The 26,439-nt window shown below is 34.9% G+C and overlaps 1 protein-coding gene across 5 annotated transcripts in view; it reads left to right on the top strand.

The window, feature by feature from the left end:
* DNAAF4 (dynein axonemal assembly factor 4) overlaps positions 1–26,439 on the top strand; it is a 103,197-nt gene that overhangs the window by 17,628 nt on the left and 59,130 nt on the right. For all 5 annotated transcript variants that reach the window (XR_011997390.1, XM_025996174.2, XM_025996238.2 and 2 more), the window contains exons 4-6: positions 6,289–6,520; positions 17,183–17,328; positions 18,616–18,725. Coding sequence is in view for 4 of the 5 variants with exons in the window: in XM_025996174.2 (XP_025851959.1) it covers positions 6,289–6,520; positions 17,183–17,328; positions 18,616–18,725 (488 nt within the window). In the remaining variant the exon portion in view is untranslated. The remainder of the gene's footprint in view (positions 1–6,288; positions 6,521–17,182; positions 17,329–18,615; positions 18,726–26,439) is intronic.

The following is a 26,439-nucleotide window of genomic DNA, read 5'->3' as shown; positions in this document are numbered from 1 at the left end:
TTTCTGTGAAAAATGCCATTGGAATTTCAGAGATTTCATTGAATTTGTAGATTGCTTTGTGTGGTATGGACACTTTAACAATATTAATTCTTCTAATTCATGAGCATGGAATATTCCATTTATTTGTGTCTTCTCTAATTTCTTTCATTAATGCATTAATGTCTTATGGTTTTCAACATACAAGTCTTTTACCTCCTTGGTTAAATTTATTTTTAGGTATTTTATTCTTTTGATGTAATTGTAAATGGGATTGCTTTCTTTTTCTTTCTGAAAGCTCATTATTAGTATACAGAAATGCAGCAGATTTTTTTTTAACATTGATTTTATATCCTGCAACTTTACTGAATTTGTTTAACAGTTTTTTGGTGGAATCTTTAGGGTTTTCTTTTTTTAAAAGATTTTATTTATTCATCAGACACGCGCGCGCACACACACACACACACACAGAGGCAGAGACACAGGCAAAGGGAGAAGCAGGCTCCATGCAGGGAGCCCGATGTGGGACTTGATCCTGGGACTCCAGGATCATGCCCTGGGCCAAAGGCAGGCGCTAAACCACTGGGCCACCCAGGGATCCCCTCTTTAGGGTTTTCTACATATAATATCATTTCTGCTGCAAATAGTGACAGTTTTACTTCTTCCTTTCTGATTTGGATGTCTTATATTTCTTGCTTTGACTAGAGACTTCTAATACTGTATTGAATTATAAGTGGTGAAAGTTTGTATTCTTGTTTTGTTCCTGATCTTAGAGGAAAAGCTTTTAGCTTTTCACCATTGAGTGTGATGTTAGCTGGGAGCTTGTCATATATGGGGTTTCTTACACTGAGGTATGTCACCTCTGTACCCACTTTGAGAGTTTTTATCATAAATGGATGTTGAATTGTATTGTCTTTTTAAACTTCTTCTTAAATTGTGATATAATATACATTACATAAAATTTATTATTTTATTCCTTAATTGTTCAGTTCAGTGGCTTTAAATAGATTAATGTTGTGCTACTTTCATCACCATCCATTACCAGAGCTTTGTTCATGTTACAAAAGTAAAACACTGTGCCCATTAAACAATAATAACTCCCCATTCCCACCTTCCCTCAGACCCCCACTTTACTTTCTGTTTCTATGATGACTACCTTAGGTACCTCATGTAACTGAAATCATACCATATTTGTTCTTTCGTGACTGGCTTATTTCATTTAGCATAATGTCTTCAAGTGTATTACATAATAGCATGAGCTTGTGTCAGAATTCTCTTCCATTTTAAGGCTGAATAATGGTCTATTTATATACCACATTTTGTTTATCCATTTGTATTGTTTCTTATATTTATGGACATATTTACCATTTCCCATGCTCTTCATTCCTTCTTATGGATCTAAGTTAGTGTCTGGTGCCCGTTTCCTTTCAGCCTGAAGAACTTCCTTTAGTATATCTTGCAAGGCAGGTTTGCTAACAATGGATTTATTTAACTTGGAATATGTTTATTTCATCTTCATTTATGAAGAATGGTTTTGCTGAACATAGAATTCATAGTTTATATATTTTTTCCATCAGTATATCGAACATGGCATTTAACTGTCTTCTGTCTTCTATTGTTTCTAATTTGGAATTAGGCTTGTTTGGATTGTCATTTCCTATATATGATGAACCTTCTTTCTCTTGCTACTTTCAAGATTTTCTTCTTTGTTTGGCTTTTGTATTAACTTAGCAGTTTTCACTAAGTTTTATCTAGGTATATCTCTTTGTGTTTATCTCTTTGTATATATCTCTGGGTTTCTTGAACTTGTTGTTTTCATCCAATTTGACAAGTTTCTGTTACCAATTACTTTCTGAACTATTGTTGGTTGAAAACTATACCATTTGTTTTATTCACTTTTTTAAAAACTATACATTTTAGTTAATAGATTATAGCAATTCTGGGTTTTGTTTTATTTTTGTTTGTTAGTTTACTTATTGAGGGCTGTTTATTTTTTAGTAACTGGCCTGTACTTTGTGAAGTGAGTCTAGTCTCCTTTGACACACAGCTGCTGATGTCTCTGCTAAGTTTTTTAATTCTTATTTTTTAGGCTGGCTTCCTTAGGAATCTTTCCTGTGTCTGCATAACTTAATTGTTAACTAATGATATGGGCAGAGGTGGTAGAGGCTCCCACTTTTTGCTGATTGGTTTATGGATAGCTTTTAGAATACATTCAAAGTTGGAGCCAGTTTTCAGACTTTCCTTGGCTTCATTTTTATTTTTTTAAGATTTTATTTTTAAGTAATCTCTTACACCCAGCATGAGCTCAGACTCACAACCCTGAGATCAGGAGTCACACGTTCCACTGACTGAGCCAGCCAGGTGTCCTGCCTTCTTCACTTTATGCCAAGCTTCCTCCGGTCTCCCTAACAAGTATATAGCTTTCTGTTTAGCCAGAGTTGTATGGTAAGCTTATCATAGACTTTCTGTGGTTTCTTCATTTACATGATCTTTCTGTTAATTTTCTGACTAGTCAGGCACTCACCTTAACCAGGACTTCAACTGCAGACCCCAATTTGAAATTTTCCTTATTCATTACCAACCAAGTCTATCACTTTTATCCACCAAAGCCATGGATTTTCACCTCCCCACCCTGAAATGAGTCTACCCTTTTTGCCAACAAAGTTGTTGGGTTTTTCTTGCTAGTTTCATGTTGGCAGAACTGCCAGTCTCATTATTCAAGCTGGCAGTGGGTGGTTGGCAGCAACCTCAGGCAGGGCACAGCATCTTACTGTTTTTACCTGTAACTTTAGCATTTATTCTAGAATGAACACTTCTCAATTTGCAGGCTGTCTTTGCTTAGTTTCCAGTGCTCTGAAATGGTTCTTTTTGATAGATTTGTCCAGCTTTTACTTGATATATGTGCATGGGAATTGCCAACCCCTTAGTGCCTCTATAAAATCTGTACTTCTTTTTTTTTTTTGCAGGTGAATTTCACATTTACCTGTCAAGCTCCCTAAGAAGTACTCTTGGTATTTTGATTAGATCTACATTGACTTTATAAGTTAATTTTCACAATATGAATATATTTACATTATTGAGATTTCCCTCCGGGAACATGGCATTTATCTCCATTTATTTGGACTTACCCCTCAGTAAAATCATTGTTATTTATTTATTTATTTGAGAGTGTGTGCAAGCAAGGAGGTAGGGGCTGAGGGAGAGGAAGAGAGAGAATCTTAAGCAGGCTCCATGCCCCATGTGGCTCAATCTCACAACCCTGAGATTATGACCTGAGCCGAAATCAAGAGTTGGACGCTTAACCAACTGAGCTACTCAGGAGCCCCCTCAGAAAAACTATTTAACATACAGCTAGGACTTACTCATATTTTGTTAAGTTTTTTCTTGACATTTTAAAAATTTGTTATCAGTTGCTAATGAAATTATTTTTCCATTTTATTTTTCTAATTGTTTATTGCCAGTTTGTAGGAAGGTAAGTTTTTATGAGTTCATGTAAGTTGATCTTGTATATGACTACTTTGCTGAACTTACTTTTCTAATAGTTCTAATAGTTTGTCAGTTATTTTGGCTCTTTTGGGTAATAAACTATGTTATTTGCAAATAATGACAATTTTATTTCCTTCTAATCTATATTTATATTTTATATTTATTTTAAAAATCTATTAAAACATAATACTTTAATACATATAAAATTTTATATTTATTTTAAAAATTCTATTGTATAGGTTATGATCTCTAGGAAAGTAGCAAAATAGTAGGTATACTGGATTTAATGACTTTGCTAGAAATATTTTCAATTCTTCACCATGAAGTATGACATTATAGGAGTCATTTTATTAAGCTAAAATTTTTCTTTTGTTCCTAGTATCAACTGCTGTTTTGGCATGTACTAAGATCACATTGTTTTCCTCTTTTGATTTCCTAATATCACAAATAAGAAATGTGCTATTTTATCAAGATGCATTATAATTTTAATTCCCTCACTTCAATTTGCTAATATTTTATGATTTTTGCATGTAATTCATAATATGTATTGGCTTATAAAGAATAATGCCTTAATAAACCAGACATTCATTCCAAATTAAGTATAGATTTCCCCTTCTTCAGGAATTTGGTTTAGGACCTGTTCATTATCCCCCTGTTATTTATATTTGCTGTCTATATTAAATTAATACTCCATACTAAATGGCATATTTTTATTTTTAATAGTACAAAGCACTTAAAATTCAGTTTCTTCGTGTGATGATTGTTTTTTTTTACCTTTCTGAGCTTTCCTGTTACTATACAGTCCTCCTTTAAGTGCTATGTTTCCCATATTATATTTTTAAATAAAAGAACTTCAAGAATTTTTAGCATTTGTCTGTCTTTCATATATTTAGTCTCCCCTTTCCTTTTATTATAAGGAATTTTGTAGTATTCTTGTTTTTCTCTTCATTCTAGTCTCTCACCTATTCTATGAAGCCTTTTTTGATCCCTCCTCTTTCCCATTACCTCCTGAAGAGTTAGACTTTTTTTGTTTCTTATAAAACTTATTATAAATTAAGTTATACATGTATGTATATATATAGTTCTCTCAATTACCTCACCTTTGGTGTAATACCATAATTTTCCTGTTCCTTTTGTTATAAGGACAGTCTCCTCTTTGGTAATTAAGACTTAGTCTTACACATTTTTAAAAACTTCTCAAAATTCACTCCACTTATAGGGGTTATGAAGGATTGAGGGTGTTCTGACTCCACACACTTTTCCTTTCTTCCATGTGTTGAGGCAGAGAGGAAGCAGGAGAAAAGGCAAACCCATCATTAAACTGGGTGAAGTTTTCATCTTCTCCTTTTAGGTTGTGGCTGCCTCTGGCTCACACTGACTGGTCATCATGCCCTGTTGTCAGGCATTTAAAGGCTGGCTCATTGCCACATGTAAGATTCTTCCTGGCCTAACCTACTGGCAGCTCACTGACAAGTCTTTGAACTTAGAACATGTAAAAATTATTATCTTTTGCTTCGTTTAGGCCTAATATGCAATTCTGGGACTATAGGAAACTCCTGTTCAGTAATATGTGAAATTTATTTTAAAGTCAGTGTTCCACAGTCCAATAGGAAAGTAACAAACAGTCTTCCAGAGGAGGGTATTAGGTCACTAAAGAACACTTCTTAAAAAAAAAAAAAAAAAAAAAAAAAAAAAAGAACACTTCTTTAGTGCAGTTTCATACCTATGTTTATTCTGTATCCTGAAATAATTCAGCCTCTAGGAAACTTCATCCCAACATGTTATTCTAGAGCTGTGCCAAAGGTACTATTTAAATGTAAATTAATTTAAATTTACATTAATGAAACTTGATAAAATAAAAATGTAGTTTTTCAGTCACATCAGCCATATTTTAAGTGCTTAATAGCCATGTGTGGCAAGTGGCTTCTGTATCAAATAGCACAACATTACCATCATTGAGAAAATATCTGTTAGCCACTGCTTCTCTAGAGGACAGGGATGAGAATTTTTGTTTTCTAGAGGATAGAGGTGAGAATATTTGTGTTACCACAGGAAAGTCAGACACATAGAATCAATTATATACACCAACCAGTTACTCTTTCACAAGATTTTCTTTCCTTGCCCATATGAAGGAAGTCTGTGAAAGGGAGAAAAGTTAGCACACTCCTGTACAATGTCCTGCTTTCAAATTCATCTGATAGTTAGCTTTTCTTGTGGAAACTTCAAGTAATTGTTACTGCAAATGTAGTTGGCAGCAGCATTCGAAGTTCAAACATTTCCACCCACCATAGACAAACCCCCTAGTTTATCCTTCCCATTTTCTTTCTTACTATTCCCTCATTCCTTCAGGGAAGGTTGGCACAACTTCAGTCCCAAGACAAGGGGAGACTGGCATAAGTAGAAAGGCAAATGTGTGTGTGTGCGTGCATGCATGCATGTGTGTGTGTGTGTGTGTGTGTGTGTGTATGAATTTTGGGAGAAGTGAGTTGATTTTTAGAAAAATAATTTTTTTTTACCAAAACCTTAGATATCATTTAACTGAGTGCCTGCCCCCATTTTACATTTGATAAACTGAGGCTAGAGAATATTGCTCAAAATTTTATCAATAGTTAATGGTAAATCTGGAACTAAAAAACTAAAACCTTTATTCCATGACATTCCATGACATCATTTATCGTTCCCTTTTTAATTTTTAATTCACTATTCTACTGCTGCATATACAATGACAAGAGTTTAGAGGTAAGACTAATTAATTATAATGAATTTATTATTTTTAAAGTGTTGCTTTTTGTATATTTTAAGGTTTTGATAATTGTAATTTTTCAGATTGAAGAAGAAGAGAGGAAAAAAATAGAAGATATGAAAGAAAAGGAACGAATAAAAGCAACTAAAGAATTGGAAGACTGGAAAGAATGTCAAAGAAAAGCTGAAGAACAAAAAAGAATTCAGAGAGAAGAGAAATTTTGTGAACAAGGAAAGAAAATTGAAGAAGAGAGAAACAAATTAAAACATAAGAGCCTTACTAAAATTTCGGCATCTAGAAATCTTGCCACAAAAGGTATGATTACTTTAATATTTTCTGGGAAAGTGAGTCTATTTGAAGTAGACATATCCCTTTTCTTTGTAATCTATTTACAATATTAGGTCATTATTTTAGTATACTGAGAACAAGTACTACCATATAGAGGCTAAGGTGAAGGATTTATTTCTTCCTTTAGGAAATAGTGACATTTTCAAAATACAATGAGCAAGGATTCAGTGTTGTTTTTGCTTGCGTGCTTCATTTTGAAATGTATGCTGGTGTGGTTAAATAAGTGTTTAACTCAGATCCAAAAAGACTATTTGTAGACTAGAAATGCCAGGGGCATTCATTTATTTCTTTAGAGAAAAGAAACTAGGAATTTCATTAAAGACTTTTTCCTCACATGACTCAGGAACATGAGTACTATTGCACAAACTTAGTTGTAAGCAAATAGGGGCTCATCACATTTGATCCTGATGTGTTCAGAAATAAGATAAAAGAACATATTTATTTATTGATAGCTAAGAGTTTGATTTTATATGATTTTAGAATATTAAACTTTGTTTCAGGTATATTTAGTAGTGGAACATTTTGTAATAAAATCACTTATATAATAATAATAATTAATTAACATTTATTGGGTGATCTCCCTATGCCAGGTGACTTTATTGGTATACCACCCAGTCCTTACAACAACACTTTGGAATAAGTGCTGCTGTTCTTATTTTAAAGGAAACAGATATTCAGAAAAGATAAACAACTACCCAATAAGTAAACCTGTGGGATTTGAACCCACATCTATCTGGATCTAAACCTATGCTCTAGGCTACATGTCTTTACTACTTTAAGTAAGATCTAGTGTGTTGAAAAGTCAATAAATGAACCTATGAGTTAGGAACCATGATAATCCCCATTTTCCAGGTGAGGAAAGGCACAGAGAGTCTAACCAGCCGAAGGTAATAGTGCTAACAAATGGCAGTCAGAATTTGGACTCAAGTGATCAGGCTTTAGAGTAGGTGACAACTGCTGTGTTATATTGCTACACGGCTAAGACAGGCAGATTAGCCATGTACATTATTTAATTCATAACATATTTTAACAGGGTCTGTCTGTATTATATGGAGATATTTTCACTCACAAATGTGTTAGGGAAAAAGTACTCAACGTGTATAATCCTGGTTTGGAAAACTATTACCTTCTAAGGCATCCCAAAGCCTTACAGTAACTTTCAAGAGTGATTCAGTTTGTGCTTGATCAAAATATTACTAGTGATGAAAAAGGAAAACCTCAGAAGTTTTAATTACCAATCCCATAATATAAGGCACATCCCACTAATTTTATCTCTTAACGTAAAGCTAGAAGTCTTAGCTATGACACAATTACTTTGCAGGCATAGGACTTAAAATGTGGTATGAACTCCATACTCTTCTGGACTTAGAACTGAAATATTGAGTGGTGTCATTTTGATGAAAACTGCTTAGTCATTTATATTAAGATGATTTTATAAGCAAAACATTTCAATAAGATTTTATGTGGTTTTAAAAATTATCTTAGATGTTTGGAATTTGGGTTATTGTACTCCTATTCTTTGACACATCAGCAAGTAAGACTCATAATTTGTAATATGAGTATATATAATATATATTAGATAAGCCACTTTTATATACACTATTATAATACAACAGACAAGCCACTATTTTTTTAAAGATTCTATTTATTTATTCATGAGAGACAGAGAGAGGCAGAGACATAGGCAGAGGGAGAAGCAGGCTCCCCATGAGGAGCCCAATGTGGAACTCAATCCTAGGACCCTGGGATCATGACCTGAGCCCAAGGCAGATGCTCAACCACTGAGCCATGCAGGTGTTCCCAAAGCCACTTTTAATATACAGAATACAAATGGTATGGCAGGTGCTGCAGATTTCCTATTGAAAAGATATTCTCCCTTTCTTTTTTACCAGCTGAATCATGGTTTGAGGGAGAGGGCAGAAGAAATGTGTTCAGCTAAAAACCTTGTCTCTTGGAAATTTAAATAGCAATTGGATATTTGTAGTAATGAAAGAATAATTACATTTTTCCCTTTAGATGTGATAATGTAATTGTAGTTAGATTTAGAAAGTTCTTATCTCATAGAGATACCAACTGAAATATTTATGGATGAAAAATATATGATGTCTGAGATTTGCTTCAGAATAATATAGTAGGTGAAAATAGATAGAAGTAGAGATGAAATAATATTGGCCAGGAGTTGATAACTGAAGTCAGGTCACAAATGCATGACGGTTAATTATTCTATTCTGTCTACTTTTGTATCTGTTTGAAATTTTTTTGTTATAAAAAGGAAAAAATAGATCCCTGGGTGGCTCAGTGGTTTAGCGCCTGCCTTTGGCCCAGGGCGTGATCCTGGAGTCCCGGGATCAAGTCCCATGTCGGGCTCCTTGCATGGAGCCTGCTTCTCCCTCTGCCTGTGTCTCTGCCTCTCTCTCTCTGTCTCTCATGAATAAATGAATTTAAAAAATCTTTAAAAAAAGAAAAAATAAGGAACAAAGCACATCAAATTATTTTTACAAAATAATTTTAAATTAGTAAAACAAAACAAAGCAAAGCAAAACTCATTTCCCCAGACTCTCTTGTAACTAGAGATAGTCCAGTGACAAATTCTGACTGATGAAATACAAGAAGAAATCTGCTAAAGATTTATAGAAAAGTATTAATAGGGATCCCTGGGTGGCGCAGCGGTTTGGCGCCTGCCTTTGGCCCAGGGCACGATCCTGGAGACCGGGGATCGAATCCCACGTCGGGCTCCGGGTGCATGGAGCCTGCTTCTCCCTCTGCCTGTGTCTCTGCCTCTCTCTCTCTATCTCTCTGTGACTATCATAAATAAATAAAAATTTTAAAAAAAAAGTATTAATACTTTCTGCTTGTTTCCCCTTTCCTTTTCCTACCTAAGATGAAGGTCTATGCCAGAAAGTTCAATAGCTATTTTAAAACCACAAAGAGGTGGGGATCCCTGGGTGGGACAGCGGTTTGGCGCCTGCCTTTGGCCCAGGGCACGATCCTGGAGACCCGGGATTGAATCCCACATTGGGCTCCCGGTGCATGGAGCCTGCTTCTCCCTCTGCCTGTGTCTCTGCCTCTCTCTCTCTCTCTCTCTCTCTCTCTCTCTCTCTCTCTGTGTGTGTGTGTGTGTGACTATCATAAAAAATTAAAAAAAAAAAAGATTGTTAAAAAAAAAACACAGAGGCAAGCCAGACACTAAGAATGATGGAATAGGAAGAAGGAGCTTGGGACATTAATGACATTGCAAAGCTGGTACCTCTGCACTGAATTATCTTCTTTTAAGCTTCTTAAGTGAGAAGATAAACCCATCCTTGATTGAACAACTGTAGTCATGTTTTCTCTTCATGTAGCCTAGAGAACTTTTGACTGATAGAAATGGATAATGGAATGCAAGGTTGGTTTAGCATTTGAAAATCATTCAATGTAATTACCTATATTAATAGAGTAAAGGAAAAACATATGGTCATTTCACTATTGCAGAAAGTTATTTGATAAAACCAAACACCCATTTATGAAAAAAATTTCTCAACAAATTAGGAATAGAAAGGTATTCTTACTTTGATGAGGTCCTTCTACCAAAAAAATGTATGGTAAGTTTCATATTTATTGGTGAATTAATGAATGCTTTGCCTTGCCCTGTAGGTTCAGGACCTAGGCAAGCATGTCCACTTTTACTGTTTCTCTTCAACATTATACTGAAGGTCCTAACCTTTACATTAAGACAAGATGAAGAAATGAGAGCATAAAAGTTAGACAGGAAGAAGTAAAACTGTATTTGTAGGTGACATGATTGTGTATTTGAAAATCCTTAAGAAATTGAAGAATGACTGCCAGAATTAATAACTGAATTTACCAAGATCTCAGGATATAAGATTGTAAAAGTCACTTAAAATATTATCTATCAGCAGTAAACAACTGGAAAATTAAATTGTAATTTATTTATAATAGCACTAAAAGAGAAAATACATAGGAATAAATTTAACAAAAGAAGTGTAAGATCACATCACTGAAAACTGTAGAAAAATTGCTGAGAGATATTTCAAAAGTCCTAAATAGATGTAGTGATAGAGCATGTTCCTGAATTGGAAACTCATTGTTTCTGTATTGGAATATTCCATATTCAAAACATATTGTTAGGATGTCGGTTCTTCTTAAATTTATCTATAGATGTAATGCAATTCCATTAGAAATCCTGGTAAGCTTTTTGTAGAAATTGACAAGTTGATTCTAAAATTTCTATGGAATGTGAATGACCTAGGATAGCCAAAGGGATTTTTAAAAATAAGAGCAAAGATGTAGGACTCACACTACCTGATTTGAAGACTTAGCATCAAGCTACAGTAATCAATACAAGGTGGAATTGTTGAAAGGACAAACATAAAGAGACCAGAAATACAGAGACCAGAAATACAGAGACCAGAAATGGATCTACACATGTATGGTTCAATGGTTCAGTGACTTTAATAAAAGGCAATTCAATGGGGGAAAGGAAGGTCTGGGACAGATGGGAATATCTTTATGGAAACAAATGAAGGTATGCTCTTGCCTCACTGTGTACATAATAGATACATAAGAAGACAAATAATCCAATAAACAAGTGGACCAAAGATTTGAATGGATTTGTCACAGAGGATGATATGACAGCCAATAGACACATGAGTATATATATGTTCAACATCATTTGTTAGTAGGGAAATGCAAAGTGGAACTACAGTGAGATACAGTATGTAGTGTGTATGCACTAAAATGATTAAAATGGAAAACTAAAGACCATCAACACAAGTGTTGTTGAGGATATGCTGCAACTAGATCTCTTGTACACTGATGGTAGAAATGTAAAATGGTACAACTACTTTCGAAGAGTGGTTGGTTCTTTCTTTAAAAGTTAAGTATACACTTATCATGTAACTCAGTCATTTCCTGTCTTCAGTATTTACACAAGAGAGATGTATCAACCTGAAGACTTATATTCAAATATTTGTAGCAACTTTATCCACAATGGTGAATAACTGGAAATGATGTTCATCACCAGTTGAGTGATAAACAAATTCTCATATATTCATAAAGTAAAATATTACTCTGCAATAAAAGAGACCAAAACAGTCCATACTGCCACTAGAATTCTAGAAAATTCTAGAAAATACCAGCCACTTTATAATGACTGAGAGCACATCTGTGATTATCTGGGGCCAGAGATAAAAGGAAGGGATGAACTTCAAGTGGCTATAGGGGACTCTTAGAAGTGATAGAAAATTTCTGTCCTGGTTATGATTTCATAGGTGCAAACATCTGTCAGAACTCATTGAATTAATACACTTTAAAATGAGTACAGTTTATTTTTTTTTAAAGATTTATTTGAGAACAAGAGGGAGCATGTTTGCACATGTGCATAGGAGAACTGGGGGAGGGGCAGAAGGAGAGGGAGAGAATCTCAAGCAGACTCCCAGCTGAGCTTGGAGCCCATGACCTGAGTGGAAACCAAGAGTTGGATGTCTAACCAACTAAGCCACCAGGCACCCCGAGTACATTTTATTGTACATGAATTATTTCTTTGTAAAATTGAATAAATTTTATTGGGAATACTTTTAGGCAGAAAAGTATCAAATGTACATGATTTCCTCAAGTTCTTGTTATTCCACACTGTGCTTAAGGTCAGCCATCGTGAAGCCTCCTTTGACATTCCTGGCCCTTGTACTATTGTGTTTATTTATAGGAGACTGGGAAAGAGGAATCACTGAGCTTCTAAGTAATTAACTACAGGGGCTGCCTTATCTTGTTAGAAAGAGTTCAGTTACTGGTATCAGACTGCTCTTCTGTTGAAGTAGTTTTGACTTGCTTGCTAAGCAATTAAAGCATTGTAAAGGGAGAGGTGAGACTTTAGGCCCTGTAAATCTGTCATTTTTCAGTTTGGAAGAACCAGGAACCCCTAAAGGTAAGGGCAAATGTAATTTTTGGGGGAAAAAAAGGATTAGTTTAAAATGTGTAAATACTGGGGGTTTACTTTCTGCATAGTTGAAGACTGAATGAGATTCTGCTCTGAAAATACAGAAATCAAGTGCAAAGTCTGCTTTGTAAAAATATAAATACCAGTTGAAGGGATCCCTTCCTGCACTCCTCTCCCCTTACATGCACATATGCTTGCACAAAGCCCAGTACACCTGGGATGCAGATTCTAGAATTCTTCTATAGGGAAGCTAATGAGTGTAGGATGAAAAAATTCTCACATTTGTAATGGACCAGCTGGTTCACCCTGCTGAAACTTACTAGTAAACAGATTTTAGAGTCATGTACACAGAACTTCCAGTCAGAATGTTTATACTTTATTTCTAATAGGAAGCAATAGACAAGATACAGAAAAATGCAACTTGGAACAACTGAGTAATGCAGGGAACAAAAGAAAACTTAATTATAACTAATGTTTCATAGAGAGGAAAACAAATTTTAATCATTAAACAAGAACAAGAGGCTATAGTAAAGAATATTAAGAGAATAAAACAGTTTGGAAATTTAAAATGTGATAAAAATGAAAAATTTAATAAAACAGTATATGGTTTGTAATTTTTTCAGAAAGTAGAGCAAAGGACGAAGGGATTTAAAATAGAAAAGATAAAACAATCAAAATATCCATCCAGGATGTTCAACATTCAAATAATAGGATATAAGAAAGAGAGGGAGAGACAGAAGAGAGGAGATGATATTACAAAAATTCTGCAAACTTAAATGAATTTCCCCATTGAAAGAGTCTATCAGGTCCACTATGGCAGATTTTATAATATTCATGCCAAAGCACATGAAATAAAGCAACTTTACTTATTTTTTCTTTTTTAGAAAGAGAGAACAAAAGCACATGAGCCAGGGGGAGGGGCAGTGGGAAAGGGAAAGAGACACTTAAGCAGGCTCCACACTGAGAAATGTATAGAATTGTTGAATGATTGCATTATACACCTGAAACTAATATAACCTTGTATGTTAATTATATTTTAATAAAAAATAATGTGTAACTTAAAAAATAATAAAATTTAATTGAATAAAAAATCCCAAAGATGTGTATTCTATTTTTGTTCCTTGATTAATATTAAATTTTTTGTCTATGTTTTGGTACATAGATATAATTCTAATTATTAAATAGTAACATGCATATTAAACAAATATTTAAGGTTAATCTCTACATAGTTGTAAATATTACAAAGAAATTTAGTACATAAATTCCAGTTATACCCATATTCTATGAAATTGTCTAAACATTTTAGTCACTTCTTAGGGGGTAGGAAGATGAATTGACTTCACTTTATTTTTAAATCCCTAAATATAGTCATTATTGTTAGTATGGGTTTTTTTCCCACTGTATAGTCATACTAGTTTAGATGGATGCATATTTATTTATTTTTAATATGTCTTTGCTTCTTGTGTTCCACTTCTGTGTGGGTTAAATTACCTTCCCCTTACAAGTAAATCCTTTAGTAGTTCTTTAATGAAGATTTGTGGATGTTAAATTCAGTCAGTATATATACTTCTTGAAGGATGGTTTTGCTGGTTGCAGAATTCCACATTGATAGTTACTATCAGTAATTTGAAGATATTTTTCTATTGCCTTTTTGCCCCCTAATGTTGCTCAGAAGTCTGTTCTTGATCTATTGATCCTTTATAAGGTAAGCCATCCTTTGTCTCTAGTTGCTTTAAAATTCTTCACTTTGATGTACTTTTATTAGTCTTTGTGTAGTTTTATTTTTGTTTCATAATGTCAGAACTTGGAAAATACACTTTTATTCAAAGAATGTATGTCTTCAATAAAGTTCTGAGAAGTCCTAAGCTATTATCTTGAAATATCTTTCTCTGTTCTCTATATTTCTTGACGCATTCTGTATGTTATCCTCAGATCTCTTCTAGTTTGCATATTTTCTTCAATAATGCCTAATGTGCTGTTAAACATATTCTAAATTTCAGTGACAATATTTTTCATTTTGGAAGTTCCATCTTTTTTTTTGTTTGTTTGTTCTTTTGTCATTAGCTTCTTCATTTTTTATTATGGATTTATCCCATCTTTGCTTTCTAAATAAACATGTTTAAAATTATTTTAATCTCTTTCAGATTGTTCTGTTCTTTGAAATTCTTAGGAAGCCATTCCTCCTGTTTTGTCATGTCTGCTCACTCTCCTTTTGTACTGGATTGTTTCCTCATGTGATTTGTAGTTTTTGATTGTGTTCATCTTCAGCAAGGGTTTTTTTTATGGGTGCCTATAAAAAAATCTCAGGTGTTCTGGTTTGTGGAAGTGACTTGCTCACAAGGGACACCTGGAGTTTTGATTTCTCACAAGAGACTTTTTTTTTTTTTTTTTTGTCTAAAGCTGTCTAAAGCTTCCTGTCTAAAGCCCCAGGAAGAATAGGCTTCACTTTTCCTGGACCAAGACAGTGATTTTATAAGTATCCCACTAAGATTGCAGCCGTTCTAAGCTTCCAGTTCCATTTCCAGCTTCCCACCTCTGTAATTATATCAGCATTAAATTTCCAGGATTTGGCCTCTATATATGATTTCAGATATAGATATCTTTCCAAACAGCTTTTTTTTTAATTTTGTCAGGTTTTGGATTACAGAGTAAATCATTGAAAAGACTGTAAATCACTGATCACTACTATAAATCACTGATAAGACTTTCTTTGCTTACTTTTTAAACTGAACTGTATATTTGAAACTTTGTCATATTTTTATGAAGCATTTTATGTGTTTATAGCATTTTATCCAGAAATTGTAAGTTTTTAAAACTTTAACCTATGCTAAAAACAGCTAATTTCTTTTTATGTTTTATTGCTTGTCTTATTTTACAGTAAGAGTTTGGAAGTTCAGATAATTTTGTTTTTAATGTAACTGGTGGTCACTTTAATGTTTCTTCATGCACATTTAAAAATGTTTATTTTAGCAAAATTAATAAGAAAATAATTTTTAATTATGGAAAATAGTGCTACTCCCTTCATGTTCTGTATCCTAGTAATCATTAATATAATAATCTAAAGTTATATACTTCATTTTTTTTCTTCTGTTTTCCTTCCGTTATACTAACATTTAAGGATCTTATTCCGTTATACTAACATTTAAAGAACATTTTTAGTGTTCTCCACTGTGGAGAAAACCAGTCCTTTTAATTTTTACCCTTAAATTCCCTATTCTTGGGTTCTTAATTTCATTTCTTCATGTTCTGGAACATTCCTTTGATTAATTTACTTGAAAAGATGGTGAGGTAGTATATTTACTTAGTTCTTATGTATCTAGGAGTGTCTTTTGTCTTTATAAGTAAGCAATTTACTTCGATATAAAATTCTTGGGACATTGTATTAGGTAGGTTAAAGCTAATTGTTATAAGGAGATCCAAAATTACAGATCAAATAAAACAGAATTTAGTTCTCCATAATCTAATACTTATTATGTAACAGTGATCCATGTTGGCCTGAGAGATGACTTTGTTCTATAAGGCCATCCAGGCTAGTGGCCATCTCTGTCATCGCATCATTTGGCTTTTATCTCTTGATCCTTACATTTTGTTGTCTCAGATTTGGTATATAATCACACCTAATCTTAAGGAAGGCTGAGTTTAGATTTTAGCATGACACAGTCATATGCTTAGCTTAGAACTCAAATTCTATCTCTAAAAGGAAGAGGGGAGAATGGATAGGATCCTGAAGGATAGATGTCTCAACCACAGGCATCTGTAGAAAACTTGCACTCAAATTTTTTTTGATACTGCTTTCTTGTTTTCTTTTTTGTATGTATTCATTTTATATTAAGGATATTCCTCTTCATATTTGTGGAAAATCTGTTTTTAAAGTTTTGACATTGCCTTTTAAATCAGTGTATCGTATTTTTTGTACTTTTGCATCGTTAAAGTTACCTTTTTTTTTAAGTTACCTTTCCTTCCTTTTCCTCATATATGTTATATTCTAACGCATAATTTCTCCTCTTATATTGACTTAATCATTATTACATCAAACTGTATACAAAAATTGTATAGCTTTTGGGCAGCCCCGGTGGCGCAGTGGTTTAGCGCCGCCTGCAGCCCCGGGGTGTGATCCTGGAGACCCGGGATTGGGTCCCACGTTGGGCTCCCTGCATGGAGCCTGCTTCTCCCTCTGCCTGTGTCTCTGCCTCTCTCTCTCTCTCTCTGAATAAATAAATAAATCTTAAAAAATAAAAATCTTTTAAAAATGTATAGCTTTTCATTATTGCTCTTTGTTTATTCTCATTAGCTATCTCTGATGGCTGAAAAATTTTTATACTGTCATAAGGAAGCTTATAGAAGATATTGCTGTAGGATTTTAAGGGAAATAGAGATAGCATTGGTAATGATGGCTTTCTAAAGCGGATGTAGAGTTGCTCAGGGTGCCCTTCCCTGGAATGAATGTAAATTAAAATTCTCTTTCTGTTTTAACAAAGAGAATCCTAGAAAAGTAGCTGAAGTCATTGATTAAAGAACAGATAACTAGGTGCCACACTTTTGATAATGGATTTTACATTGCTTCTAGCAGAGATTATCTTTGATTTATTTGTATAGAATTTTAGAAGTAGCTTTGATGTGTGATTAAAGGTCAGTTTGATTGTTATCTAGAAAATAAGAGAAAGATAACTCACTTGCTAATATTGCTTTTGAAGGAAGAAATTCAGAAAATATATTTTTGGAGAAGTTAAAGGAAGATAGTATTCCTGCTCCTCGCTCTATTGGCAGTATTAAAATCAACTTTACCCCTCGAGTATTTCCAACTGCACTTCGAGAATCACAAGTAGCAGAAGAAGAGGAGGTAGATATACTTGTTCTTAGTTACAGTGATCACAAATGAAAATACTTGATTTTTTATTTCATCTATTAAAACTAATACTGGGTTTTGAATTTCTTAAATATTTATTACACTTAAGATATTACTTCTTGAATACATTTTAGTATTTTGTTTTGAAAAAAAAACCTATATTTTGCAGAATTTTTTTTGCCTCCTGAACACTGATGAGAGAACATTGATTTAGTATGCAGTATTATTGCTTATTCCAGAAGGTAAACTGTTACACTTGCCATCTGTTTTGTCAAATGCATCACTTCCTATCTTAGATTTATAAACTTGTATTTTAGTAAGGGATCAATATGTGTTTGGTAAGGGATTTGGACATGTATTGTTTTAATGTTATTACAACTAATTATTATTAACATCAGTAATTTCTAATGTGACATTCTAGAATATCTCTCATTCAGTTTATAAATTTATAAATTCCTGGGTCCTGGGATTTTGAATGTTGTATCTTTAGTTGTATATAGGCACTAAGAACTGCATTTTTTACTACAAGGTATTAATTGTTGCCTCTCACAATTGAAAAGTTGTGGAAGTAATTAAAGATCCTTAAGACATGATGACAATTTATAAATATTACTATTTTCTTATTAAACAATGTATTCTAAATTTTATTATTTGTAAAATTATTTCTAGAATTAGAAAATTATAATTATTTAAAAGTCATGTATATTTTTTGAATATGGAAAAACAAATATATTATGAACAAGAAAAATAAAATAATAATCACATGAACTCCCAGAAATTTGTAGGAAATTTGCACTAGAAATTTTCATACATTTGATCTTGACCAGCTAGTAATGTTAAGCCAAAAAGGACAAAAACTGAAAGTTTAAAATCACATTATCAAATAATATATTAGTCTACTCAGGCTACTCTAACAAAATATCCTAGACTGGGTGGCTTAAACAACAGAATTTTGTCAAAGTTCTGGAGTCTAGAAAGTCCAAGATCAGAGTGCAAGGAGTGGTAGGAGAGCTATGCCTCTACTAATGAGGACATTAATCTCATCATGGGGTCCCCACCCTCATGGCCTCATCTAAATCTAATTACCTCCCCAAAGTCCTATTTCCAAATACCATCATATTGGGGATTAGAACTTCAAAATATGAATTTTGGAAAACACAAATATTTAGTCCATAACAAATAGTATTTCCATCTTATGGTAGAAGCTGAGATATCTCAAAGTAGCTGTTAATAAAAATATGACTTTTGTGTCCTTCATTAGACTTTATTCTCTGATTTCAGTGGTTACACAAACAAGCAGAGGCACGAAGAGCACTGAATACTGATATTCCTGAACTTTTTGATTTAAAAGAAGAAGAAAAGAACCCAGAATGGCTAAAGGACAAAGGAAAGTACGTTGTTTGAACTCTGGCTATGAGATTTATAATAAATTAGGTACACCTTAGTCTTAAAATATTTTCAAGATATCTTGACATATGTGTTGTTGGGGAAAGATAATGCAAATAAGCAAATTAGGTAGGCGGGGCTTCCATATTTAAAAAGTCAGATCATATTAACAAGGCTCCTATATTTGTTTTTGTATTTAAATGTCACAGAAGTGAAATATATGACATCTTTCAGTTACTTATTAAAATCCCTTTTAAAATAGCTTACATTTAGCATTAGTTCTTCCTCATACCTCTCTTAGAAATGTGTTTTTTAGGGTTACCTGGGTGGCTTAGTCAGTTGAGCTTCCAACTCTTGATTTCCACTCAGGTCATGATCTCAGAGCTGTGAGATCGAGCCCTGTATTGGGCTGGAGTCTGCTGGGCATGGAGTCTGTTTAAGATTCTCTCTCTCAAAAAAAAAAAAAAAAAAAAAAAAGATTCTCTCTCTCCCTCTGCCCCTCCCCACTTAAAAAGCCTCCCTCTCTCTAAAAAAAAAGTGTTTTTTTTTAAGAAATTAGAGCTTCTTTGATTCTTCATATCCATCTTTAAAAGATTACCAAATTATCTTATAAATGATCATGTTATATCCAGGAAGTCCTTTTATTTATTTATATGTTGATCTATGTATAAATATTTTATACAATTATCAAAAACAGTGAATTTTGATACGTTATGAATGGCAATTTGAATTCATATTTTGAGTTGTAGATGTTACTTGTTATATTTCATTTCATATGCTTTTATAATATTTTTCTATTGTTGCCATAACAATCTACCTTAAATTTTGTGGCTTCAAATATCACAAACTTATTATCTTACAGTTTTGGAAGTCAGAAGTTCAAAATGGGTTTCACTGGGCTAAAATCAAAGTAATGGTTGTGTTTCTTCTAGAGCCCATAGGGAAGTATCTATTTCCTTTATTTTCCAGTTTTCAGGCTGCCTATATTCCTTGGCTTGTGGCCTCCAGCCAGCAATTACATCACTCTGGCCTCTGCTCCCATAATCCCATCTCCTTCTCTAACTCTGATTCTCCTGCTTCCCTCTCTCTTTTATAAGGATCCTTGTGATTAGAGTAGTCTCATTTGCATAATCTCCCACCTGAAGACCTTAATTTAGGCCTATCTGTGGAATCCTTCCTGCCATGTTAGGCGACATAGTCACAGGTCCCGAGGATTAGGATATAGACATCTTTTGGGGAGAAGATTTCCTTTTTTTTTTTTTTAAATAAAGGTTTTATTTATTTATTTATTTGAGAGAGAGAGAGAGAGAGAAAGGGAGCATGAACAAGGGAAAGGGCAGAGGGAAAGGGAGAAGCAGACTCACCTCTGAGAGGGAGCCTGATGCAGGCCTCAAATCCAGGACCCCGGGAATCATGACCTGAGGCGAAGGCATATGCTTAACCAGCTAAGCTGCCCAGGTGCCCCTGGGAGAGAAGGTTTCCATTATCTGTCTACCACAATGTCTATATTTTTCTTTTTTGTCTTTTCTCTGTTCTTTCTTGTTTTTTTCTCCTGTTACACCAGGGATTGATATGTGGAGTTGAGCTGAAATGACAGTTTTTCTGAAGGTCAGAGGCCTGGGTCTGACAGGATGGTTTCTCTTACTTCCACCACTAAAGCCCTACATGATCATTCCTCCTCTTTCTCCCCTTTCCCTCACTCCCCTATTCCCTCCCTCCCTTCCTCTCTATTTATTCAACCATTAAATAAACATCTATTGATTGCTTGCTATTTACCAGACTGTAGGTTAGGCTCTGAGCTACAAAGATCAGTGGAGGAGACAGACATACACACAATAGTTATTATACTATATGGGAAATACAATATATAGAAAAGAACAAGGTAAAATGAGAATGGAGAAGAGGGGCACCTACTCTTAAAGGGAGGAAGGTAGGTTCAAAAAAACCTTCGTAGAGAATGTAGCACCTGAGGTCCTCTTAGTGACAAGTAGGACTCTTAAGAGAAAGGGAAAGAAAGGCATTAATTTTAAATAATGGAGACAATATGAACAAAAGCTGAAGAGACAAGAAATAATAGTGTGATATATAGGTCAGAAACTATGTCAGGAGAGGATGTAGGTTAAGTTCAGTTTTTAACATGTTGAGTTTGAGATGTCTCTGGGCCAGTCTGGGTGACACTGTCCAGCAAGTTTGAACCCAGAGGAGAAGCCAGCACTGTAGAAATAGATTTGGAGGTTATCAGCATTTATACTGTAGTTAAATTTATAAAAGTAGCCGATATATCCACAGTGTATAAGCCAGGAAAGTAGTAGCCTAAGGATAACACTCTGTGACCTACCGACATTTGAAGGTCTTACAAAAGAAAGGAGTACACAAAAATACTCCCAGAAGCCAATGGAGTAGACAATTTATTTTATTTTAATTAATTAATTAATTAATTAATTAATTTTTGAGTAGAAAATTTAAAGTGTTTTTGTTTTGTGTTGTTTCCTTAAGAATATAAAAGATGTGAATAGCTTTGGAAGCAAGAGAAAGAAGAGATGATTGAAATCTCTCTGAGCTGAGGGAAGAAAATTAGGTGAAAGCCAAGAATGAATGGATTGTCTTGATTTTGTTTTCCTTTTCCTCTTTTTAAAAGTTGCATTCACCTAAAAATTTTAGAATAACAAATATTTTTGGGGGGGGGCAAAATTTACACAGCACATATTAAATGGAAGTCTCTCTTGTTTTTCACGCATTTTCCTTGGCTAACTGCTTGCACTGCCCCCCAGCTCTAACATTCTAAGTCATTGCTTTAATTACATTTGCTTATCTCTAAACTGCTGTCATCAAGATCACAGATAATATGTTCATCTCTTATGATAGTATACAGGAGCTTTTGTGTATATATATTATCTCATTAAATCCTAACAACTGTAGTTAGGTAGAACCTACTATTTATGCACTATTCAACAAATGTTTATTGAGAGACTAGCAGTTATACACAAAATAGCTCACATGTTATTCCTATAACAATGTGACTAGTTGTATATTAGTATTTTTATCCCCATCTTGCGAACATGGGAAAGAAAACAGGGAGAGATAAGTTAAGAAAACATGGCTAAGGTGATGCTTAATGAGTAAAACCAGGATTCAATTCCAGGTCAATATGATTACAAAGCTTGTATTCTAACTACTTCACAGATGAATAAAATCCACTTCCTGTCCTTGGATCCCAGTTGTGAAGGCAGTCTTAAGTGGTTTGATTATAAATTGCTCCTCCTTGCAATCTGAGAATGCTGAAATGACCGAAGCTGAAAGGGCTGTCCTGTTGGATTGATTACTTTGCTCTAGAAAATGTTGACAGATTGACTTGGAATGGACAGATACTTCATTTTCTGAGACTGGAGGAAAGAAAGTGAAGACAAGTATGGGCCTAGATAAGGGAAATTGATTAGTGAATACTGTTAGCCCTGCCAGGTTGGAGAACATGAATTCTTAGAGATGTCAGTATAGCTGTGTAATTTATCTCCTATAGTGTTTAGTCTTTTGGATTTAAGAATAGATCTTTGGGCCAGAGTGGGAGTTTTAACTGACAAGTACAGTAAAAGACTAGTAGTGCAAGGGACTAGATTGTTCATGGGAAAATAGCTCAGATATTTAGCCATGAAGTCCAGGATGGGTTAGAAAGGAAGAGGTGCCACGAGGGGCCCATTGGGCTAAGAAAATGGAGCCATTAAGAAATTAGAGGGCATTGTATGATTGAAGATGTAGTATAAAGGGAAAGGTCATAGAATAGAAAGTTCTGATTAGCAGCTGGGATTCCAGAGTTTGCTATTTCTGAGATAGTGCAGTTCAGGTGATGATGGAAGCCAATGTGTGGCCCTGGCAGTGGGTAGCAAAAGTAGAGTTGAAAGGAAGGTATGTTGAGTAGGTGTTCTAGGTATTTCAAGACTAAACTGATAAATGGGTTATATACATAAACTTTAGAATCTTCTGGAATCATGGCAGAAGTTGGGATAGAAACAGATGATGGGAACCAGGTTTCAAAGCCCTTAATGAATATCAGAAGAGTGATTTTAAAAAGCCAGTACCAACAGTGACTAGAAGGGTATAGGGTAAAGATGTCAGGAGTCCCAAAGGATAGGGACTTCTATAAAAGAGTATAGCTTGGCTCTAGCAGAAGAGAGCCTAGACAATGCCAGTTCCTGCAGTTCCACACCCTCATGTGGGGAGTTGGGGGGAGAGGGTGGTAGAGATTAAGATTAGCACTGCCTTCAGGGCAGAGCCAGGTTTATGTTAGAAAGGATTCTGTGGAAAAGTTGAGGGTATAAGACAGGACTGGGAGGTAGAGTCTATTATGGAAAGAACTAGGAATAAGAAAGTACAAATGAGGAGCCCCTGGCTGCCTCGATCAGCAAAGCACGAAACTCTGGATCTCAGGGTCTTGAGTTCAAGCCCCAGGGTGTGCACAGAGATTACTTAAAAAAAAAAAAAAGTGCTAAGGAGTAGAGGGGAATGGGAGGATGGGAGTAGGAAAGGCCAGCAACATGAAGACAAGGGAGAAGTGTGCTTTTAGATCAGTGCTCAAAGATAACAGGGTTGATTGACATGGTGAGACAGTCTTTTGGTACAGATGTCATGATGCTGGGACTGGCTAAAGGTGCTAGGCAGTGTTGGTTTGGTCTTCTGATATGCTAATGAAGTGATTTGGATTTAAAAGTAGAAAGGGCAGATAAGATTGTTGAGCCAGGGTTGGAATTTTGACTGACCAGTGCAGTAAAAGCATATGTATGTATGTGTGTGTGTGTGTGTGTGTGTGTGTGTGTGTGTTAAAATTAAAAATCAAAACATAGAGATAAAATTGACTGCTGGCAAAAGCAAAGAATTGGCAGCAATATAGTGCAAAAGTAAAATTTGCAGCAGACATGACTGGTAGATTGTCGTTACTTTTAGTCTCTTGGTTTTGTACCATTTTCCTTACTACCTCTAATTAGATAGAACAAGAAAAAAGCAAAATAAGAGGACCAACAGAAGAGAGTTGAAAATGAGGAGGGATGGAAGAAAACTTAGTAACTAATAACACCTAGAGAAACAGAGCAAAGTACAGTTAATCATAGTGCCAAGTACAAATAGATAAAAGGAAAGGTAAGACTTGTTAGAAATGTATCCTTGCTAGCAATGTAATGCAGTACAAAAGATAGAAGTAGACATAATAGAACTGATTCAGAAGTAGTGTGTTGAATTTAAGCCAAAGGATGAAATACTTTTATCTCCAGAGGCTTTGTTTTGTGATAGCCTTCTATATTTACACAGACAAAAACAGTCCAACTGTTTTTTCTATGCTAAAACCCATGGGACACTTGTTTCACAAAAGGGTAGAGGTGGGCAAGCCTTTCAAAAGAGCAATAGCTTTTTCATTTTTCTTTGCCTAACCTTCCACTGCTGTCTTAGTTTTAAATGCCAAATGTCTATCTTCTGGGAAAATATATAAGCTTAGGTAATTTTATTTGCTCATGAGAGCATTTTACCTTTTCCAATTAACATTATGTACCACACAGCTTTTTACTGAGAACGTCTCATAAAAAAGAGTCTAGATGCTCTAATTTAGATATGTCCATGGTATGATATTATTTAACAGCCTTACATGACTCAGAATCTGTAAATAACTTTAATAGCTACCCTTCTAGACACTTGTAATCATATAAAGCAAATGGACCATTTTTCTGTGTCACTGACATTACTCTGTACTTGATTTTTAGCATAAGTTTTTTTGGACCCTGTCTTAACTTCAGATTTAAATCCCTTCTTTTCCCACCTTAGGGCCACTTGAATCCTATCGTCATACCTCAGTCTCTACAGCAAATGTAAAGTTATATAGGAGGGAATTAAGGATATATATTATTCTACAATCTAGTTCCCAGCCTCATATTGCTATTATCACATAAAGTCGTTGTCTACCCTATCTTAAGTCTGAATTTTCTTTTCTTTTCTTTGTATGTGGAGCTTAAACTCATGAACTCAGGATCCAGACCTGAGCTATGATCAAGACTCAGATGTTTAACCGACTGAGCCACCCAGGTGCCCCCTGAATTTTCTTTTTGTTCTTTTGGCTTAAGTGCCAGATTTTGTAGCTTGCCTAATATTCTAGTCCTTTTAAGATTAAGGAACTGCTTTGCTTTTGCTTTTCCTTTTGCTACCAGACTAATTCTACTTCTGAACCCCAGATTCGTTTTAGAAGTCTGCTATCTGCTAACAGACTAACTTAGTCTGCCAGTCTACATTTTTGCTTGTTTGTGTATGTTCTGTGGTTGGATTCTATCTGCCTGTCTGGATGTCCTTTAACTTCATGTTGGACTTTTTGATGCTGATTATTGACCATGTTCTCCCAACACAGTATACAATTCTATTTGCCAAATTGAATTTCATTCTAATCCTTAGGTTTGGGTCAATGCCCTGGCACGAACTGTGAAGGATTAGCCTACCACAGTTTCATGGATATGGGGGAGAAGACTCATGAGTCAGAGACAAAGGACTAATATCAAGGCACAGCAAGCGCTGTGAACTTCATGTTGGTTCTCTTTGCCTCTCAAGTCCTACAAGCCAGTACAAAGGCAGGCCCAGGTTTGAGCCATAGCTGAGGACACCATACTTAAAGAATATAATTTTTTATAAATTTACTTTTACTTATTTTAGAGAGAAAGAGTGTGTGTGGTGTGTGTGTGTGTGTGTGTGTGTACAAGTTGGGGCGGGGGAGGGTGGGAGGAGTAGAGCAGAAGGGAGAGACAAGGAGACTCTGCAGCATAGGAGCCAGACACAGGGCTCCATCCCAGGACCCCAAGATCATGACCTGAGCTGAAATCAAGAGTCAGGCGCTTAACAGACTGAGCTATCCAGGTGCCCCAAGGAACACAATTTTTTATAAGAAGATTGTAACCAAACATGTCCAACTTTTGCCCCCCAAGGAGATACTATCCTTTTTTAATACCGAACAGCAAATAATCTGTTCTTTGTCTCAGAGGAAGACACTATCTATATTTTCCAAGACTGTGTGCTATATAAACATCTTTGAAAAGATTGTCCCAATTAAAAGCTGTTGATGCATCTGACATAAGACATTCATAAACAGAAGATTCCCATGGAGAATCGTCTCCCAACAGTCCTTTGCACCTGCCTGCTTTCAGGACAGAGCTGCCAAATCTGCCTTGCTCTGCTACATTTTAAAAACTGTTTCTGGAGATAAAGCAGCTTTCTTATACTGCTACCTTTTGCCTGACTTAAGGAAGTTTAGAATCCATATTCTAAGGTAATTTCTTTGAGGTAATTATCATTTTGTTCAGTTGCTTGTTTGTATGCATTTTATATCATAGCCCATAATATTCTGTTGTGACACAGTACCTATTATGGCCTAACGTGTCATTTTGTTTAGTATGTAGTTTCCTCTTCCTGTTTCCTTCGTGATTGCTAAGTCGTACTGCTTGATGTACCCTCACTAAGGCATGCTGATACTAAGCTTTAGAAGCTCTCAAGAGACCCAAGAATGTTTTCTGTTTTGAACAATGAGATGCTGAAAGAGACAAGGACTTTTCAAGTCCTTTCAGGGGAAGGTGGCTGTTCCAGTTCTTACTGCCCACACAACAGAGCTCTTCTGTCTTCTGTTGGAATGTGTGTTGTTCCCACCCCTAGTGCCGTGTCTAAGCCCTACTACTTCTGATTTCTCCTAGCTTTCTTCTGCCCTTT

Source organism: Vulpes vulpes, chromosome 15, assembly GCF_048418805.1.
Source record: "Vulpes vulpes isolate BD-2025 chromosome 15, VulVul3, whole genome shotgun sequence".
Lineage (NCBI taxonomy): Eukaryota > Metazoa > Chordata > Mammalia > Carnivora > Canidae > Vulpes > Vulpes vulpes.
This window is presented reverse-complemented; position numbering and strand designations above follow the sequence as displayed.